Raw genomic sequence first — 21,326 nt, forward strand, 5'->3', positions numbered from 1 at the left:
AGTTGCACAATTAAGATCTATTCGATTGTAGCTTTAACAAGAGGGAGAAATAGATTTTGCTAACATGTAGTGTTCTCATTAATGCTGCCCATAAAACATGAATAACATTCACTAAAATAAAAAGAAGCAATTTAATTTTAAAAGAGCAAATTAAAAATTAAAATATTTGCTCTTACCTGGTGGCCTAAATCACCTTCAACATTAATTTACCTCTGTTTTTGTTATTGGCCTAACTAGCAGTAATCCAGCCATGCTTAAATGCATTTGTTCATCAATTTAATAACATCCTGAGAAAATTAAGTAAACAAACTGATTGCTAATGTGTAGACTACTGAGGTACTTTCTCTTTTCAGTTTGCTCTTGTGGTCCATCATATAAATACATTTATACAGACATCCCAAAGTAAAGTTACAAATGAGTAAATCCCACCGTTCGCATAAAAATGATTGCAAGATTATTGTCGGCAAACAATGTTGATATATGAGGGCCCGGTGGCTCATGTAAGTCAAAGACTGAAGGTCTGCTCTCAAATTTTAAGTTAACGTAGGTGATACACACAACACAGAGCAAAAAAAGTCACAGAAATACATCACAGAAGTGCAGGTATAGATGCTGCTCCCACTACAGAGTTGTCAGTGGTTCTGTTGCTCTTGCCAAACTGTCAACAGCAGTCAGTCTTACAAAAGCAAACACCAACGCTAAAGGCGGCCTTCTTAGGTCTTCTCATTGGCCCATTATTTGCATGAGGATAATTGACAGGAAGTGTTATAAAACATGTTAAGGAGAGGGCATTACCTTACCTTTGGGCGTCTACAGTATCTGTCCACATAACACACCAAATACCTGTTCATTGGAGCTAACTTTATTCTAACCCAAGACCACCAGTTCTTGGGTAGCATCCTACTAGCCCCTATTGGAGCAGTCACACATGCCCTGGCACAAACACTGACAGAATCCATAGACCAGGCAAACTGTCAGGCTTGATGGCACCAAACTAACACATACAATACCAAGAGTCACTCTCTGAATGACCAACAAGTAAATTCCCAGAGGCAGTGAGCCAAAATATAAGAAACCCAGCAGCCAGACCAGGATACGTGGGACATGATTACAGAACTTGGACAGGGCATCCTGATCAGCAGGCCCATTGGAGCCCAGCGACACTGAGTCCAGGCTCTGCTCAGCATATATGTCAGAGCTGCCATTGCGGCTCGGGGAGTGCTGTGAGTCCCTCTGCACTTCCATAATGGTGATGACCAGGCAGTTGGAGGAGTCATGAGACGGGCTGGAGGACAAACTCTTCGGAGTCAGGACCACCTCCCTGTTGTGGTCAGAGCTCCAGGATTTGTCCCGCATTGCCAAATGGGACATGATGTTAGCATCATCAGGCAGGGCTGACACCTCGTACTCTGTGATCTCGGTTTGGTGTCGACAAAAGGGGCAAGAGATGCTGCCTGCACCATCAGCAATGTCCAGGATCTTAATGAGGCACCGGGCACAGACCCGGTGCAGGCAGTCCAGGATCTTAGGCTTGCGGTTGTGGGCATTGTAGCGCTGGTAACAGATTTTACACTCTAATTCCTCTGGTGGAGGACAGTCCTTTTCTTCTAACTCAGCCTGAGGACAGTCCATCTTCAAGTCATGTTCTGGGGAAGGAGAGAAAGATATAGAGGTAGAGACATATTGAGAAATTAGGGGTTGATATGTAACTATTACAGTATTACATGTGGCTTTGACTAGAACGTTAGAGATGGCACTGAAACAAGCTGATGTTTCTGACAACAATATCTGCTATGTCTCTGCCCAGCAGATAAAGGTCAGGGCTCTGCCTTTGTCTCTGGCTGCTTCTAGACTCTGTACTTGCTGCTGATGAATGATTTATGGTTTGGGAGTTGGCTCATGGTGTCATCCCAGAGCCCTTTGTGGCAAAGCAATAGCCAGCAATGCTATTTATTGATCTTTGGGGAGAGTTGGTAAGGACAACTGCTTCTTCACATTTCAGCATTTTTTGTTGATTCAGTGTGTTTTTGTGTTGAATACAGTTCTTAATTAAGATGACCAGCCCCAAATTGAAGGTTTTACTTTGTTAACTTGATTTATTTGTTGTTCAATGATATGAAGCCATTTTTTGCTTTCTATTTGGTCTGTTAGGATATGGAAAAATGGAGCAAAGTAATTTCTTTGTTAAAAGCCATTCACCCCTATTTTGGCGACACTACTAATGTCATTGAACAAATGAGTGGTTTAGTTAGCATTAATACTGGTCAAATGCAGGAAATGAAATTCATTATAACAAAGCTATTGGAAGAAAAAAAAATCAGTGTACATCGCACAAGGAATTGATGAGTGCCAAAAATGCAAATTAAAAATCACCATACCTCAAAATCATTAATTTTTCTAAGATGACTCGGTATTTTCACCCATGGCCAGGAACTTTATCACAACCAATTTAATGAATGTGTGAAGAAAGATATAAAAACACATTTAAAATATAGTAAAGTATTGATAAAATAAACAAATTCCACAAAACTATACTAGCAGTACTACCCGTAACAGTACTGTACAAGGTAATGCCAACAGCTTCAAGTGAATTATACAAAATTACTGACAGCTACTAATTTTCTTAAGGGCTGAGACAAGAGAACAAGAAACAGCAAGAAACTGTCAGTCATTATTAATAAGTTCAAATAGCTGTGAGCATCCAGAGATACCAAGCATGAGTAAGAATGATGCTAATGAGCCGCCACCTACTGTACTCTGCCCTAGACCTTTATCATGGGAGATCGCTGCCATCTGCGGGTACATAAAAGATTTTTTAAAGGTTTCAAGACCTTCATAGTCATAATAAACAAAAAAGAAAGTATCAGAATAATAATGATTAAATTATGAAATATACAATGAACAGATTGAATGTTCTAAGTAGTTACTAGAGCTCAAGCCAATTAGTTTACACTGCATGCTCACTCTAATTAATATCGTCTTACAATTAATTTCAATTTGATTCATATATTAGGTCGACTATTTTAAGCCTTTTTAGAGTGAAATAAATGTATTCTTAGTCATTTGACCATGTCCCTAAATGCATACATTTTAAACTTGAAACATTATAAACCTAAGGAAAATGTATCCTGCAAATTGGTCATTAAAGGTCTCTGCACACCAAGTCCGTTTTTTTAATCCGTCATCTGATAAAATAAGTCTCAATAATTCACTTGTATTATTTATCATTCATGTTAAGTCGTTAATAATACATGGCAGTTTGCTAAGCGGTGAAGTGAAAAAATGTCTTTGCATGGCGATAACATGTTGTGGTGGCAATGTCTGTCAGTAACATCAGTATTTTGATTCAGTGGGACTATGATAATGTGGTAACAAGATACAGGAATGATAGTAGTATGTTGGTGAGGTTTAATGTGTTGGCATGGTGATAATATGTTCATAAAGTGGTGACCTGTTGGTAAAATGGTAGAATATTGGTGCAGTAGTAACTTTCTGATAGTGTTGCTGTACTAGTGGGTGCAGTGGGGCAGTTTCTTGGACTGACTGCAAGAATAAATAGATGTTAATACTTACATTGAGCAGAAACATAGTTGTTTGTGCAAGGTCAACTAGAAATACTGTACCTGCCATTATATGAGTTTAATATTAGGTGTCATGCACAAATACACTAATAAATCACATAGTTTCATGTTCTCTTGCACTTAGCCTTATGGTGTCCTTACACAACCCAATGAGAAAACAAATTGAACTCTTGTTTTCCAGGAAATATGTCATTACAAGAGCTCCTAAAATACAACTGGGGAATGGGGCATGGATTGAGAAGGCAAGAGCAGAATTGGCCATGATATGGAAGAGAATAATATATAGAACAATACTGACTATGGCTGACATGAGCCCAACTAATAAAATAAAGAATAAAAATTCATCCTCATCTAACACTAAAACACCTATGGTTTGTTCTGCTGTTATAATGCGACACACAGAGCGCAGAATTCAGTCACTGTATTCTAACAACTCATTAAGGCATGACATAGCTGCTAAATCAATTTCCAGCATTACTATCAAGTTTAGTTTATATATAAATATTATCTCAAAACATATCTGAACCACAATGGGTTTTCTGATACCTAACCACCAGAGTCTGAGCCTGAAACTCATGTCTTTAGTAAAGCAAAAATAACATACTGTGGATTTCTTAGAATATCCCTGAGGTTTGTGAAATAAGTGTGATTGTACAAATAGACCGGATGCTTAGCTGCAGGTGTGTCATTTTCAGAACACAATTTCATATTCTCTGCTGCTGTGACAATGGTGTTACCTTATAAGACTGTTTATTCCTATGTACTTTGAGTGGTATCTCAGGTCAAAAGCTGAGTTTCACAAACGATATGCCATTGTGTTGTATATTGGAAATGATCTTCTTTCTTTTTTTTTAAAGTATTGATCATCTCATTAATTATTAAAACGTGACTTTTTTATGTAAGAACAGTCTCTACTCTTAGAGTAGAAAATTAATTACCTTGTCCATCAAGGATTATGGACACAGTGTAGTATGTGCATGTATCACTAACTATTTTAAAACCTCTCATTGCTTATTATCATAAAGTTGTGTGCTTAGTTCCATTTGCTTCTGCAGATTTTGGGAAAACATTAATTTTTTTTATGCATTCTTTTGAAATAGCCTGCGGCAAAAGATAAAGTATAAATCACAATTTTCTACAGGTAGAGAAATATGCAGTAGTTTCTTTTTTAACTGACTTTTTTGTTGGGTTTTTCTTGTTATCCCGGCATATGAGTGTGTTTGTGTGTTTGAGTCTGTGTGCAGTTGACAAGAAAGAGGTAAATGAGCAGGCACTGTGTACGTGGTTGAGTCAACAGACACAACAGCACAAACTGTGCCTGGACTATTGCACCAGGATAGTACAGTATGTCTGATAACTCTTGGATATGTTGTTTCAAGTGCACCTCAAGCTACAGAGGCTCACACTCGGGCATGAGAAGATGCACCCTTTTCAAACTGTTCCTATTGGTCCTGGTTTCCCTTACATTCGAAGGTTTCATGATTTACAACAGTTCACAGAGTTGTCCATTTTGTGCCTCAGTGGTGCAACTGACATGTCACATTGAGGTCAGAAAACACAGCAGTCTTGTTCTACCTGAAGAAAAGATAAAGAGTGAGAATTCTAGGCCTCCAGAAAAGTGCACAAGATTGTCCTCAGGGACAATCATCACCTGTGGTCTCTGAGGGCCACGCATGTGCCCTGTCTCTAAAGGGGTGGACATGATGTCCAAGGATGCCCACTGCTTGTTTGGGTGTGCCTACCTGGATATGGTGGCACAGATCAGGCAGCGTTTTGGCTTGCCATTAACTGACCTTCTTGTGTCCAAGGGGAAAATGCTATGTTTCCTCTTACTCTCCTGTAACCTAGTGATGTTTGCTCACCCAGTGTGGTCTTAGAGCCCACATGTACCCCTCCTCAGGGGAAGTGAGGAAATGTCTTCCTGGGGTCAGAACTTCATGCCCCAGGTGGATTCTGGATGTGGCCTGAATGGTAGTGTTAGGCTGTTCTGGTTTTGCTCACAACTCCCTTAGGTCTAAAGTTGATTGAAATTTCTACCCACCCGGTTCTGGGTAAGTGACTCATGGTTGAACAAGGAGAGCTGAGCAGCTCCATTGTCCTTGTCTCCACATTTATATGGTTGAATTCAATTTGACTCAATAAAGGTTAAAACTGCCAAAAAAAAAAGTCTTTTGCTTTTGTGAGCTATAGCTGCAGTTACTTCATTCCAGTGGTTACTTGCTTTACCTCTATACAGTATTTGGTCATTAACAAATCCCCCTCCCGTCAGGAAGATGCTATATAAAGACAAGCTAGTCATTCATCCATTCATTCATGACCATGAAATATGGATTGAATAGGTGGATGTTGGATCGGCAATTGCCCAGCAGGACTCTCTGTGACTTACTGACCGTTAAATATTTCAGCCACCAGTCTGTTGCGTTAAAAAGCCTTCTGAAAAATGTCAGAAAGATGCCAGAAAGAGCCAGCTCCACTCTACATCAATCCCAGGAGCAGAATTACCTAATCTTCCCCTGAAGTCCTAGACAAATAAATGTTGTAAAGAAAGGGCACGAGACTGGGATTGTGAAATAGAAAATGCAGCCCCTTATTATGCAATATGCAACATGAACTTGAACGTAAAGGCAACAATTGTTTGTGATGCTATCCAACTGTAAACAAACATTCTTTTTTTTTTTTATGAATCCTCTATTTTTTATTCACTCTACCTTTCACTGCACCTTACTACAACCAGCTACTGTCAATATGCATCAACGATTTGTAGTTGCCAGAAATGTGACCCCAGTTCCAAGTTTCCTAAAGATCCACACATGCAACTAACCTCTGTTCTTATGTTTCAAACCTCTCGTTCGACTGTGCACAGACTCATCTAGTTAGCAGCTATTCAGTAATGAACTTATGAATGTTATATCTCAGTAACACTTTGAGTGAATTTCTTAAAATTTGGCACAGATATCCACTCGGACTCAAGGATGAACTGATTAGAATTTGGTGGTTAAAGGTCACTGTGACCTCACCAAACATGTTTTTGGCCATAACTCAAGAATTCATACTCTAATTAAGGTCAGCTTCACTGTGACATCATAATGTTCTGCAAAAACACTTCTCTGGCTGTTATTCAACGCCATAAATCAGGAACAGAAGGGGAGATTGTGACCATATTTCACATTTGGTCTGATACTGAATTGGTGACACTAATCTTGGGTCTTCACCTTGAAACTGCAGTGATTGTATAGATCTTCTGTGTTGCCAGGTTGAAGATGTGTGTGGAACATCCACATTTTAGAATTTGTAGCTTCTTTGCAGCAACATCCATATCTGAAGCATCATCTACTGTCATGGCAACAACTTTGTGCTCTATCAGAATCAGCTTTATTGGCTGAGCATGTGAACACATAAAAGGAAAATACACTTAATACCTTTTATTAAATTCCTTCAAAGTTTTCACCACAAATATTATATGATTCTGAACAGACATGGATGTAAACAGCAACTTGACTGGTTGGCGGAGGCATACAACTGCGAGGTGGTATTTCTAGTTTTTAAATGTCATTGATTTTTGATGATAGAGCTAAACATTGCAGTTTGAGTTGAGTAATTGCATTGCAGTGTGCTATTGTGAGGTTCCTGGTGAGCGAGGGGGAGCATCACTATGTGCAAAACTATTAATCACCACAGCCTATTCCATCACCATGGTCCCAGCAATATTGCCCATGTCATCACTTTGCTGGACACACCACACAATGTCCTTACGGCAGCTGACCAGATGGATGGTCCAGAGCAGCCCAGCTTTGTTTTCAGCTTGGAAACACAAGTTTTAACTGGGCTGCTCTGGTTCACCAATCTACTATTTTTCCATGCTTTGCCTGCCACAATTCAGCACTTATGGGTATGAAAACAATCTCATTTGCGCATACCCCTGCTATTACAATGGAGGAAGGATGTGGTGGTGTGGCTACTGAAGCATTATAGGGTTTGCTTTGTCATGCCAGGCAATACTTTACTGCTGCGATGGTGGTCCTGTGATCAGATAGAAACAAAAGGCAGGGGTATTATTTTATTGACAGTATGTGCAGGTTCACTGTATTTTCTTTTTGTCTATTTTTTGCTTTGTATGAAGAACACTACAAATCCATCTGTATGCTTTGCTGCTAGAAGCTACTGATATGTCGGTGACAATGGTGATCCAGTATAGTCAGTTATTAAAGATACTGTAGTAAAACACAGACACCACATCCGAGATCACAGTGAGGCTGAATTTGGGTTTACTGCTTGCCATCATCTTTGCTGTTACTAGAAGCACCATCTAATGGCCATTAGACACTAATGTATTAACTTACACATTAATTTGCAGTTTTTGCTAGATGCTGAGGATATCTGTGTCAAAGGTCTACCAAGACATGCCCAGATATCCAGTGGTACTGTAGAACATCCCAATTAGCAGTGAACTGTCTCCCACTGAACACACATCTCTCCTTCACACTCTGGATAGTATTGCTAGGTTACCAAGCTGCTGGGGTTGTTAACAAACTGGGCACAATGATCTCTGTGTATTGTGGGAGTGTTAGAGAGGTTCAATGGGATATAGGTGCCTGATCAAGGCTGTAGAAGGACGAGTGACATATGCCTCATATAGGGGTGTGGTGGCACATGACATGAAAAAGTGGTCCTAAGACAATAAATAATCAAGAGCAGTGACTAATACTAGTAACTAATACATATAGTGTATTAGTAAATGTAAAAGTATGTAAAAGTAAATTGCAGTTGTAAATAGTAAGTAATACAGTAATATTGTGGCAGAATATCAAAATTATTTCACATGAAGAGAGAGTAATGTAAGAGAATATCTCCTAGTGTTGTGGTTGACTGATTGATTGACTTGTGCACTGACTGACGTACTAATTAACTGACTGACTTATTGACAGGTTGACTGACTGCTAGGGTGGTGAATATGTCAAGTTTGAAAGGTGTAACAGTGATTTGAAAATGTTTATGGTGCTCCTCTCTGGAGGAGGAATTTCACAGTGGAGAATGTGGGCCGAGGCTGATATTGGATGTTTAGCAACTGGTGGATTGGAGAAGAGTTGTAGGAATGGATGAAATTGTGTTCCTGCTCCCCAGAGTAATGTGGGGCTCCAGTGTCACCTCCTTGTGTGATCTGGGTTATTACATTGGTCTTTGGAAAACACTGTTTTCACCCATATTATGTTGGGTGACTTCCAGTGTAGCAGTAACATACTGTAGACAGGAGGGCATGGTGTGTAGTGCAATGATTAGGGAGTAAAAGTGTCTGGTTTGAAGTATCCTTGAGCAAGATGCAGAGGTCCAGATTTACTCAACGTTTTACACCTTATCTCAGATTAACTGTGATGTAACTAGAAACTGGCATTATTTAAGCACACAAAACTGGAAGCTCAGCGCATGTGAGAAAATGAAGAAAACAACAGAAACAAGTGAACCCTTGGGGGGATATAGAGGAAAGGTATAAATATTTATCATCATCACAAACTGTACACTTTTTTACAAAGCTTTTTACTTTTTACAACCACCTGAAATGTTGACACAACCTGCTGCATAATGAATGCTGCATGATGGCCATACTCTTAAATACCTGCATCCATTAAGGGAACCTTATTCACAGCCTTCAGTGCATTGCATTTAAATTAAAACAAGTGTCAGAAAAAAATCAATCTCATTTCTTTTTATCGTAATTATGCAGCCTCACGTCACACCAACTGAAATTGAAAATGCAGTTTGAAAAATAAAAAATGTGATGTTACTTTTCACAGACCCACTGGAAAGACATCTGTTGCAAACTGGTCACCCGGTGAAAATGTTTGTGGTTATTTTGCAACAGCATGGTGTTGGTTGGGCCTGAGGCAATATACTATAGGTACTCGGAGTGGATGTGGCATCTGTGAGACTTCATTTACAGACTGCTCACACACACTTCTGTCCTGTCACCTTCAGATGGCTTTAAGAATTTAAAAGCAGGTGTAGATAATAGATGCTGGAGGTTATTGCATTCCCATACAGTATCACTCTTGCATCATCTGTGGTGAAAAGGAAAATAGCAAATGATTATACCATTACTTATGACAGTCTTCAAGCAGTATGAGTGCCATCTACAATCTTCCAGTAGTGTGTCAGTCTTTCTCTGAGTTGTTGCAGTGGCTTACAGCCAAACAAAAAAAAACCTTTTTTGTTTTTTTATGTTGTACCATCTCTTTTTTTATTTATGTAAATATAATATTACTATTTTATTACATTTCTTATTAATGAACACTCACCTTTTCTCAAGTGGAGCTGTATAACACCTTTTGTAAGATGTTTTGGCATCTTGTCACATTTATACAAGTCTATTACAAATAAACAAATCAAACAGCTCTTCTGTAATACTTAATTCCTCATACTTTCAGTCAGCTATCTTATTCCTGTTAGATGTTGTTACATTAATTAGCATTTTTATTTTATTAATTATTTTTTGTTTTTACACCTTGGTGATGATAATTTATGGACCGATTCCATGCTAATTTCACATATACAGTTAAAGCGGTATGTGCCTCTGCCTGTGCATTCCTTCCAGCCCTGTTCATGCTGTTCTTCAGCTGACCCTGAGCTCTCACAGGAGGTCAAGACCAGAGAAGAATTTACCCGTGGGGGAAATCAATAAAGTATCACATTAAATTATTCTACAAACCGCTACCAGTAACAAGTTGGTATTTTAGAAGCAGAAGTGCTTTGATCAACAAGTTTTCTCGCATAAAGGAAAAGACTTTGATCATAAAAGCAAAGATAAAAGCAAAGTCTAAGCTCTACAGAAGTCTGTTCAACACTGAGCCCCAGATGCTACGACCAGAATTACACAACAGTCAATATTCTGCATAGATCCTGCCAAGACAAACTAGATCAAACATTGTGTTTAACTGTATTTATAGTATTATTTGTATGGAAAATAGTAGATTTATGCTTTCCACTGGAAAATATCATCCTACCATACTTACTTACTATCAACTAGTAAGTAAGTATGGTAGGTTTTAGTCTGATTCCACTGACAGTGTTTTCTCAAATTTAGGAAAAAAACAGGAGTCCTTGAGTTAACAGTACAAACATATTACTTACTAAATGCAACTGTATGTTTTTAAGTGGAAAAAGCTGAGAAAAATTCTCTTTACTGTATATGACTAATGGCTAAATCATGGATGATCTGCTTCATAACTGGAAACACATTTGTGTGTTTGTGGGTTATCAAATCTCCCTTTATATATGAAAGGCAAGATGGGACACTTGTACTTCCCATCCCCGATGTTCTCTGCTCCTCTCCCCTCCTCCTCTCAGTGTGGATTGTTGACGAAAGCTTTGACCTTTGCTGTCAGAATATCTGCTCGGTAATGCTTCTCTGAATTATGCCATCGATCCAGAGGATTATGTTCATGCTGCTGTTGGCAGATCTTTTATTTTTGTTCACAACAATTAGTTGTGAGCAGTCTATTGGTAGACCTCCTGTTTTTTTATCAGTTGACCTGTTAAAATAAGTAGAATAAGCTTTAACTGTACTAAATATGATAATTCGAGTAGTAGCACAAGAACTTCACCTTTTGCTAATAATATTTTGGTGACACTTCTGAATTGTCAGAGCTTTATATTCTTGCACCTTATATACTGCTCTGAAATAATAATACATTTTTTTCTGAGTATAAATGCATTTATATTTAGTCATACAGCCAATACTGTTATCTACTTGTTTGACAATAAAACAATCTTTAATGTTTAGCTCATTGACATTAGAAACAACCGACAGTTCATATTGCTCTAAGGCTAATGGAACTCCTCTGTTTGAGTGGTTCAAACTGGGATTTCAGATTTTTACATTTATTACAAAACTGACAAAATTGGATTTGGCAGTTTGAAATAGCAACTTATTAGTGATGAACAGTTAATATTCATTGTCTGTGTATATGATGAAATGATTTGGAACGATAATAATAAGCTGCTGTAGTACTTTTGCCTTTTAAGGTGTTTTTTAGGTTTTATATTATGTATGTATACTTCATATATTATATATTATGTATTAGGTAAATAGCAATAGAGAACAGGAAATGAGGATAGAGAGAGATGGGGAATGTGGGGAAGGTCCCTGACAGTTGACTGTTTCATGGTTTGTGCCCCAGGCCCACCAGGAAATCCCAAGTTTACTTTTTTAACAACCCAATTAAATAGGGTTATTGTTAGGGTTAGTACTCAGTACTCAGCCTTGCATGATAGTACAGTGGATAACTGTTTCATATGCAATTAATTTATTGTGGCCTCCCCACTCCTTGTTCTCCATGTGACTGTTTCTGTCATCAAACTGAAATTCAGGCATTTTTCTCTTATCTTAAACTGTTACCAAGACACATCTGTGGATCTGAAATGATGCATCTGCCACAAGCAATATTCAGTTAGGACCACATTTGTCAAAGTGTATATTATCATAAGAAGGAATTACTGTATGTCTGGGGATGTGGCTCAGTTAGAAGCTCCCTGCCATTTAATGCAGGCATGCAGGGGAGTCTAAAGCAGTAAGAGAGGTGAATACTAACAGAACCTGCTGCAACAATAACAGAGCTAACACTAATGTGTGAATTTGTACGAATGTGTTAACACTGTTGAACAAAACCCAAGGTAATAGTAACAGCATAACATAAAAATTAGGTGCACATTAGTGCAACACAGATGGAAATGGGGGTTATGTTTTTAAATTGATGTAAGGAAGCTGTATAATGTGTCAACAGTTCACTGAAACAGATAATCTGAGCATCTTACTGTCACAGATTTGGCAGGCATAGTCCATTAAAGGTGGATTTATTCTCCTAATGGCAAGGTGTTCCTGCAGTCCTATCATAGAAGCCTCTGATGTAGGAATAGATTTATTATGTATTATTTATTGCAGCATTAGATTTAAAGGTGCAGTGTGTAGGATTTAGTGGCATCTAGCGGTGAGATTGCAGATTGCAACAAACTGAATACCCCTCCCCTTCCCCTTCCAAGCATGTAGGAGAACCTACGGTGGCTTCAAAACTTGTGAAATACACAAAAGGACCCTCTCTAGAGCCAGTGTTTGGTTTGTCCATTCTGGGCTACTGTAGAAACATGGCAGGCTCTGTGGAAGAGGACCCGCTCTCTATGTAGATATAAAGGGCTCATTCTAAGGTAACAAAAACACAATGATTTATATTTTCAGGTGATTATATACTAATTAAAACATACTTATGAATATTATATTGTGTTTCTGCCAACTCTGTTCCATTAGATGATACTAAATTCTACACACTGGACCTTTAACCTGTTGACTACTGTGGGACCAACGCAACCTTTTATGAATCTGTAGTTCATTATCAGCCCATGTTGTGCATTTAATATATTCCCAAAATAATTGTCTGCATTTTTTCAGTTTTTGATACAGAGCAATGATGGGAAGCTTTGTGCTGGAAACAGATTCAATGCAGTAAAAAGATAACCAAAAACAAATTTGTCAAACTACCAAAGGCAGTTAGTAATCATGTTTAAACTATTTTATTCACTCTGATAAAGAGCAACACTCACTGTGTCTGTCCTCCATTTGCTTCATGTTGTTTTCACTATAAACAATTTTCCGTGACACTTGCAGAAGCATAAATCCATCTTAAGAAGTCAGCTGAGAGTTTGGCTCTCTGTACAGTAGCCCACTGGCTCATCCAACCCATTGGAACAAACTTCATTAGATGCTGGAATCCAGTACAAACTAAAAAAAACATTTAAAGGCATCATGTGGTGGTTCACTAATGAGTACTGTTGCTTCAGAGCAAGGACGTGTGAGGTTTGAACCTAACTGAGCTTTGGTTAGGTGATGTCTGAATGCTCTCTGTGTTCATGTGGATTTGCTTTTGGAGCTTCAGTTTTATTCTTAGTGTCAAAATGCTGCTCTTAAAGCACTTTCACATATTGAGTGGCTATTGATGCTGCCCCCTCATTTTCCAATGTAACAATTTAAGTATCCCTGTTGCCACCATACAGTAAGTGTCAGTGGCTGCTGTAACCCTCATGTACTGTGCATCCCTGTATTATTACTGCTGCTTATTGGGTGAACAACTGTTCAGCTTGATATCACAGTACAATATCCACATCACGACTGCACTGTTGTGCCCTGTTGCCTCCTCATCAAAATGTAGAACACATTTGTAGAGCAACATGTCCGGCAGAGCGAGAGGTAAGCACTATTAAGATGCCATCAGCTCTGCGTTGCAAAAATACAGAGCACAACTTCTAGATATGTGTTAAAAGATTCACATTGTTATTCTACCCTTCTAAATTATTCTAAATGATTTTATGCAACAGATGAGTGATAAGCAGAGAAATAAGAACAGAGCTAAGAGGGTAAACAGAACCAAACCATCTGTTTCCACAGCTACAACATGCAAATGCCAACAAGCCATGTGCCAAACCATTAGCACTTAAATCAGGAAACCAACGTGTTTTCCCACCTGCCACAGAGTCTGGCCCATCTCAGCCTTTTTCACTGTCTTATACCATCCAACATATAGGACTCAAAATCAATGGTGGTCGTGTGCTTAATGTTTTGCTATTTGCTTTTGGTAATTTTCCATCCTGACTGAAGCACCCTGGAGACCTATCGACAGGCATGCCAATTAACTTGTTTATGATCAGAAGTAACTGTGACATTGACTTTGACAATGGCAGATGTTTGTGTCTTGAGCAGGAGAGCTGAGTTAATCTGATGAGCTGTGGGATGTGTCCTTTTTGTCAGTTCTCTACCGAGAACAGTGCATGTTTGTGTGTGTGTAATGTGTGTGTTTGTGTGCTACTGGCAGACATGTCTTATGCCTTCTTTCACTGAAGTTTTTCAAACCTAGCAGACAAAGATGATTACTTATGCCGTCTCAGCAGAAGAACACTGTTTTCAGAGAAGCCAGAATCCCCCAAACATCGCAAATCTACACCACTCCACTTTTATTACACATACCCAGCAGTATTATCCTTTGGCGCTGTAAGCCATCTACCACACACCTGTGGACTCTCCACACCGCAGGAGCTTCACTCCTCAGCAAAGGTCAGATTTTTAACAAGAGGTAGCAAATCAGACCCTCCCTGAGTTATACACTGCACACCACTGGCTTAGAAGGAGAATTGTCCTCTTTTATAACCTTTACTGAGCCAAGAAAAGTTAGCTGACCTACAGTTAATTCTCTTTTTAAACCCCACCCTGCTTCACAGTTATAAAGTTTTATATATTCACACCTTGAGGCTGCCCAGATATCCACATGATTCTGCTGTTGGCCACTGGGAGCTCCGCTGTATAATCCTAGTTTTCTATGGTTCGGTGGTTAGCCACTGGATGTACAACCACAGTGTTGGTCTGTTGGCCTCAGCAGCTAAGAATTGCGACCACAGTCTTGCAATATCTATCACTGGAAACTCTCCAGTAAATGAACAATGTTTTACTCATTACTGGAGCACTGTAGGGAGTGACCGCCTTGCTTGCACATCAGGAACAACTGTAAGAATCATACAGTATCTTGCTAGTTCCTTCAGTCACAACTTCACTTGCAGTTGCTCTACTGCATACCTGCACCAGGTGAACCAGCTGCATGGATTCAACTTCCTGTATTGTCTTCTTGGGTTTCAGTAAGCTCCCATCCAATGTATCTACTTGTCTACTAGTAGATGCAGCAAGATATGCAGTTTAATTCCGCCTCCCCTATGGAACAGCTCCATCGCCTTATCTGGATTTTCTTTTGTTAAGAACATTAGACAGCCAATTGCAGCAAAAAGGTTAATCTGTTTACACATGCAATCATGCTTTATTGTTGATGGAATGGAGTTGATCGCTGCAGGGATTTTAAATGATGTTTCAATTAATGAATTGGAGAAAGGGAATGATTTTGTTAGTGAGGTTGCAAGTTTTTATTAGAATAACAACAAGTTGGCAAATAAAAAGAGAGGCAGGTGTGTATACTATAGCCTTTAACACAAAGCTTTCAGTAGCAGTTGTTGGCTGTGGCACAAATCGTATTTCAGCATAAGGCAGGACATATGGCAGTGCTGATACATGGTTGGCTTTGAACAGGTGGCAGAACCCAAAGCACTAATTCAGCTGGATTTTCATGTGGACAAACCACAAGGAATCATGTGACTGGTCGTTTTAGAGAGTTAATAGAGTGAAGTAATGCAAGCGTTTTCAGGTGGATAACTCAAGTGCACTGTTAGTTGTTGCAATATATTTCCAATGCTCCCCCAAAGCATCCACCTGTAGGCTCTGGCTTTTATTATGGGTAAGTTATTATTGTCAGTTCGGAGCCTGGATGCCATATACATATCCTGTATTCAAATAAAAATCCATTAAACATGAGTTGGCTGACTGAATTTTACTCCCAATGATTTTGAAAGTTAATGTTCACATGTTCAGTATAGCAAAACGATGAACACACATCACCATAAATCTACTGCCAAAGACGGATCAATTAGTTACTATAATAACAATAGAAATAAAAAATAAAGCAATTGATTTGATGAAGCTGTTCATATGATTACAACGGACCAACTATTTCAGCAATAATTATAATTTACTGTATCTCACCTCGTAAATGGTCACTTAGTTTAGTAATTAATGTTACACAACAGCGTTTGCATCACAATGAGTTTCAAGAATAAAACACGAGACGCTACTTTTGCTGAAAAAATAAGTTGGAAAAGAGGCTGATGCTGCTAACCCTGCTAACATGACATCTCCTTCATAAAAAAGCAGAATATCGAGTTATAACCGACCAGTTTGATGTGTGTTGAGGTGTTTGTTGTTTTTCATTAGCAGCCTCATTTTCAGGCCATTTAATGAAGGTGAACAGTGAACGGCCTGTGCGTAACGGCACTGCGCTCTGGCTCAGCAATTCTCAAAGGCTGCGGATTTATCAACATATCAGTCCTGCTGCCTTCAGATGCTGCAGGGATTTACTGAACTGAAGGAGAAGCTTTTAGCAGTATAAACAGCTGTTGACAACACATACTATAAGAATCACCCACATCCATTTATAGATCAATGTAGACTGATTTACTGACTTTCCCGCTGTACCAAATTAAATGTTATTTTCTGTGCCGATTTTAGTTGGAGAGTGTTTAATTGAAATACATTATTTACATTTTAAGCTCTAATCCATTGTTGCAGTACGTCTGCATTAAGTATATAGTTTGAAACACAGGCACCTGATACTGTTTCAGTAGCCTATGTGATGCTCAAAAACAAAAGGATTTTATGAGGATGAGGTATGACTGTAGTGTTCTACTGTAGTCATTCATCATCATTCCATTTTAACGCTTAATTTTTGAACTTTGAGTGCAAAATTAAGTTATTTATCAAAAAAATATTTGGCAAACAGTATGGCTAATCAACAGGAAATGACTCGGAAAAATATGAAATACCTTAAAAATGCCAAAATACACTGGAGGGGTGCTTTAATACAGCTACAATATCCCACTGGATTGTAGCAAAAATAAAAACGTGTCTGTTCTGAATTTTTATTATTTTTGTTGTTACTATGTGGAGAAGGTCAGCCAGTCTCTGGGCTACAGCTTGGAGGGGGGATATATTGGTTTGGCGTTGCTCAGCTCAGCTTGCCGTGAGGGCTAAATGTCACTGCTTCAGCTGGGCTGATCTGGCGCCCTCCTGCCTCCCTGGAGGGTTGATGGCCAGGCTTGGGAGACTTTTAGCTTCCCAGATTATAGTTCTTTAGCAGAAAATACCTATTCTATTCATTATTGAGCACAACTGAGAATTAGCACACTAGCTAGGAAGAGAGCTAGGGCCATACTCATCTTAAGGCAAAGGCTCTTAATTAATCAAGTGCCGACTGTATAATGAGATTAGATTTAGATTAGTTTTAGATTCATATTCAGAATCCACTTGTCAGCAGGACCTTGTAGCCACCTTGTTAAGAGAAGGCTGGCAGTGTGCTGTTCCTGAGCTCTCAAATGTTTGTTGAGTACATCATGAACGTGTCTGGCATATGCTCATTTTTGTCAAAGCTGTTTGATCTCGTGTGCTACTCCATGTCTTTGACTTCTCTTTGTGTGCAGTGTGCACTGCAAATAACCTCTATGGACTATTCATCATCTGGCAATTCATCTGCTTAAGCAAACTACAACAAATGAGTAAATGAGAAAATAACATGGACCATGTAGTCCAAAATATGTTAAACATATCCAAATTATTGCATGTTTGACAAACCTGTTTAGTGTTTGCTGCTTTGGGAACATGTTTGGTTGGTTATAGTTCGATACATAAAGAATATGACTTTCTCAAACCCTCAGAAATGTAAATCAGAACTTTTACGTGTAAGGACCATGCTGATTCTAGACACTTTTAATCTTTCCCATTAAATAGGGCAAGAGAAAATAGCCGGTCATTGTTGCTGACCTCTAAGTACGTCAGACTATTGCAGGACGGTGGCTGACGACATATGCTGCCACCTAATAACCACCTAGACGGTCACTGATAAAGAAGAGCGGTGAGCATGTCACCTATGCAGGATTAAGTGGAAGAGCCTATCCTGCCTGTACAGCTCTTCAGAAAGTAGAGCCTGTATGAAATTGAACATAGGGCTGCTGCATTTACAGTATGTACTAATACTGATGTATTCACAGTTAACTATCTGTTGAATGATGTTCATCATTGCTGATTTATTTCTTTGTGCTACTTCGGTGTGTTCGTAAGACCTGTGTTATATACCTGCTCTCACATATATACATAAAGACACACACACACACACACACCAGCCTGCACTCACAGTTGTATACTCACAGTAGTGTTTGTAAGGTGTTAGTAAATGAAAGCCAGATCAGGTATTTAATCAGTCAGACACATTATTTTCGACACTATGATTAAGTGCTTACTCCAGTGTTTGCATATTGTTTGTCTTGCTTCCACATTCTCTGCACCTGCACACACATCCTTGTGGAAACCTGTCTAGCATAGCTTGCAGTTAGAAGGTCTAACAACAACACTGAAGCTAAAAGCGTAGCATTTTAAATTTTGAAATTAACAGTTGTTGGTGTGAGGATGCATTGATGCATATTGTTAGGTATTGGTTGAAACTACTGATGCTTGATTGCTAAAAGAAAAACTGAACCAAAATACCAATAAGCTCCTGGGAAACTGGTGCTGCTATCAGTATTTTAAAGTAGTAAAACAGATATTTTCAAATTGCCTACTGTCAAAAAAACTTCTTCCCAACTTGTCTAGCCATTAGCTAATGATGATGTGTTCATAAATGTCATGCGAGCATGTCATGGTTCTGTTTATGTTGGTCTTCTGCTCGGAAGATGGTGTTGTTAACTTAATACATGTAAATAAATTGATTTGATAAGGTAGAAAGCTGCATAATGAATGCACTGGCTAATCCTATTAAAAGACTGGAAAGCTCATATTTGCCTTTTTTTATCCATTTTTTTATTCACTTACAGGCAGATTGCAAATGGTGCCACTGTTCCATTTCACAAATGATTATCACTTGCAAATTACAGATGAATTTGCGAGTGACTAACATGAGAGGGAATGATCTCATGTTGCAAATTTGGTGGAACTGGCATCTGAGTTTCACTGATAATGAAGATGATGTCATTTGGCATGGATGATGGTTTTAATGTTTGTTAACAAAGACAATTATTTATAACTTCTAAATAGACTATATTTTCCTTTGACTCTAATTTTTGTGGACTTTTGGTCTGGAAATAAAACTTTTTGTATTGTGAAAAGGGTGATAGTGGTGGTAGACAGACTCCCTTCAGTTTTCAGCTATGAGGAAATTAGTTCACTATAATGCCCTAAAAATATTCACCTGAGATCATTCACTTCGTTACTGCCAGTAATACAAAATAAATCTTAACATAGGAAGTTACTGGTTTCTCTTTTTATTTTGCTAATAATTCTTCTAATTGTTTGTTTTGTTACAAATTTAAGTTTGTGCCTTATGGAGTCACATATTTTACATATTAGCTATAAGGCCCACGTAAATTAAATACTTAGAATGAGTTGTTTGCTTAAAATGTTTAATGATGATGATGATTATTGTTATTTTTTATTGGCGTTACTGTTCTCCAAATGTATTTGCACTCAGCTTGCTAAAAAAAAAAGAGAATTTTACGCACTCCTTTTCACTCAGAGTAAAAATAATTTTCACATGTTTCTAATGCAGGTAATTAATTTTTCTACTGTTTTTAATCAGGGAGACTCTCTGAGAGCATTCAGAAAACAAAATAAAATGGAATTATTAGAATATTATATTATAGATTATATTAGAAAATTATTATTAGAATGTAATAGTAGAAAACAATTATACATGTAGTCATAGAAAAAGTTATGAGATATTTCTTTAATGTCACTGAGGGGGTAATGAAGTTCTGCATTTCAGACGTGGTTCATCCGTAGTGCCTTGCTTTCATAGAAAACTGTTGATCTCAGCTACCTGATGCTCCGTTGTATCTAATCCCACTGCTTAGCCTTCCACTCAGTCAGCCACACTCAGTTATCACAATGACCATTCCACATGTACCCACAGAGAAGCATGAATAACACTGTTTCCTTGATGATGATTGGTTAGCTATGCAAAAAAAGTATTTGACATCTATTGCTGAAAAAGGCTTTATAAAGAGCAGACTCATTGTAAGTGAATGGTGGATGCTTTCTGTTGCTTTCTGTGTATGATGGGCAAGAGCATTTAGGGGGTGAAATATGTTCTGTGTGAGTACATCATGTTTGGACAATTACAACTCACCAGTCTTCTGATCTGGTATCATAATTACTAGATTTAAAAGTAAGGGTAGCTTCAGAAGTACAGCCTTACAGCTAAATCAGTATCAAATTCATCACCAGCAGTAAGACAACATTGCGTAACTGCTCCTGTGCAAAATGTCTCATAATAATCCATGAATATGTCGGGTGAAAGAGTCAAAACAGCTTGTTTGTTTTACCCTTTACAAGGCAGACATAGTGATAAACTCCTATGCACACAAACAGATAAATAGCCTGATAGAAAGCAAACGAGCTGTCTGTTTTTACACAGACCTTGTTTTCCTCATCACTAAATCTTCAACTGCAGAGTACAGAGCAGCAACACACAGAATCTATACCTTCCCTGTGTTCTGGGGTGCATCCACCTCTTCTTCTCTCTTTAAAATCTCTTTTTTTTTTTTTTTTTTTAACTTTACTGGCCCCTTACGCTTTATTGTCATGACTGTTACTCTCCATCAGCTGCAGTAAACCAATTCACATAACAACAAACATGTACTCCACCTGTATGAGTGTGTGTGCTGCACCACCAACAGTAGTTATGAACTGTCAGCAGCCCAACAGTTACTGCTCTGTTGATACCACAACTTAAATATAAGTCTACAGGACAACTATTATTTTCTGGACACACACACACACACACACACACACACACACACACACACAAACACACACAAGAGCACACCCTTAAACAAATAAACACCGAATGCGGTAGAGGTGCTGATGCACTCATGCCAGCCTTTCCGCAAAAGATCTGCAGGTTAGTGTGTACGTGTATGTGTTGTGTTCCTCACCTTGTCCCAATGTCTGTGACTCCCCCTCCTCCACTCCAGTTGCCTCTGCTGTGCTGTCCTTCATGTAAATCCGCCTCTTTCATAGCAACACTCCACATCTCATTTCTGTGTGTGTGTGTGTGGATGCATGTGTGC

At 38.6% G+C, this 21,326-nt stretch overlaps 2 protein-coding genes across 2 annotated transcripts in view; one reads left to right on the top strand and one right to left on the bottom strand.

Annotated features, from left to right (window-relative positions):
- The window catches only part of cep89 (centrosomal protein 89), a 63,406-nt gene that overhangs the window by 28,788 nt on the left and 13,292 nt on the right, over positions 1 to 21,326 (top strand). The gene's annotated exons all lie outside the window — the stretch shown is intronic.
- Positions 176 to 21,255, bottom strand: zgc:165481 (uncharacterized protein LOC100073327 homolog). The gene is made up of 2 exons (XM_044348006.1): positions 21,192 to 21,255; positions 176 to 1,646 (listed from the first exon to the last, which is right to left on the bottom strand). The coding sequence occupies exons 1-2, from the start codon at positions 21,253 to 21,255 to the stop codon at positions 904 to 906; spliced, it is 807 nt and encodes a 268-aa protein (XP_044203941.1). The 3' UTR covers positions 176 to 903.

Source organism: Thunnus albacares, chromosome 1, assembly GCF_914725855.1.
Source record: "Thunnus albacares chromosome 1, fThuAlb1.1, whole genome shotgun sequence".
Lineage (NCBI taxonomy): Eukaryota > Metazoa > Chordata > Actinopteri > Scombriformes > Scombridae > Thunnus > Thunnus albacares.

Excerpts from the sequence above, each read along its gene's own strand:
- zgc:165481 (XM_044348006.1), bottom strand. The coding sequence starts at position 21,255 with ATGAAGGACAGCACAGCAGAGGCAACTGGAGTGGAGGAGGGGGAGTCA. Across the intron at positions 1,647-21,191 it reads GTCACAGACATTGGGACAAG|AACATGACTTGAAGATGGAC; the intron begins GTGAGGAACACA and ends CTCCTTCCCCAG.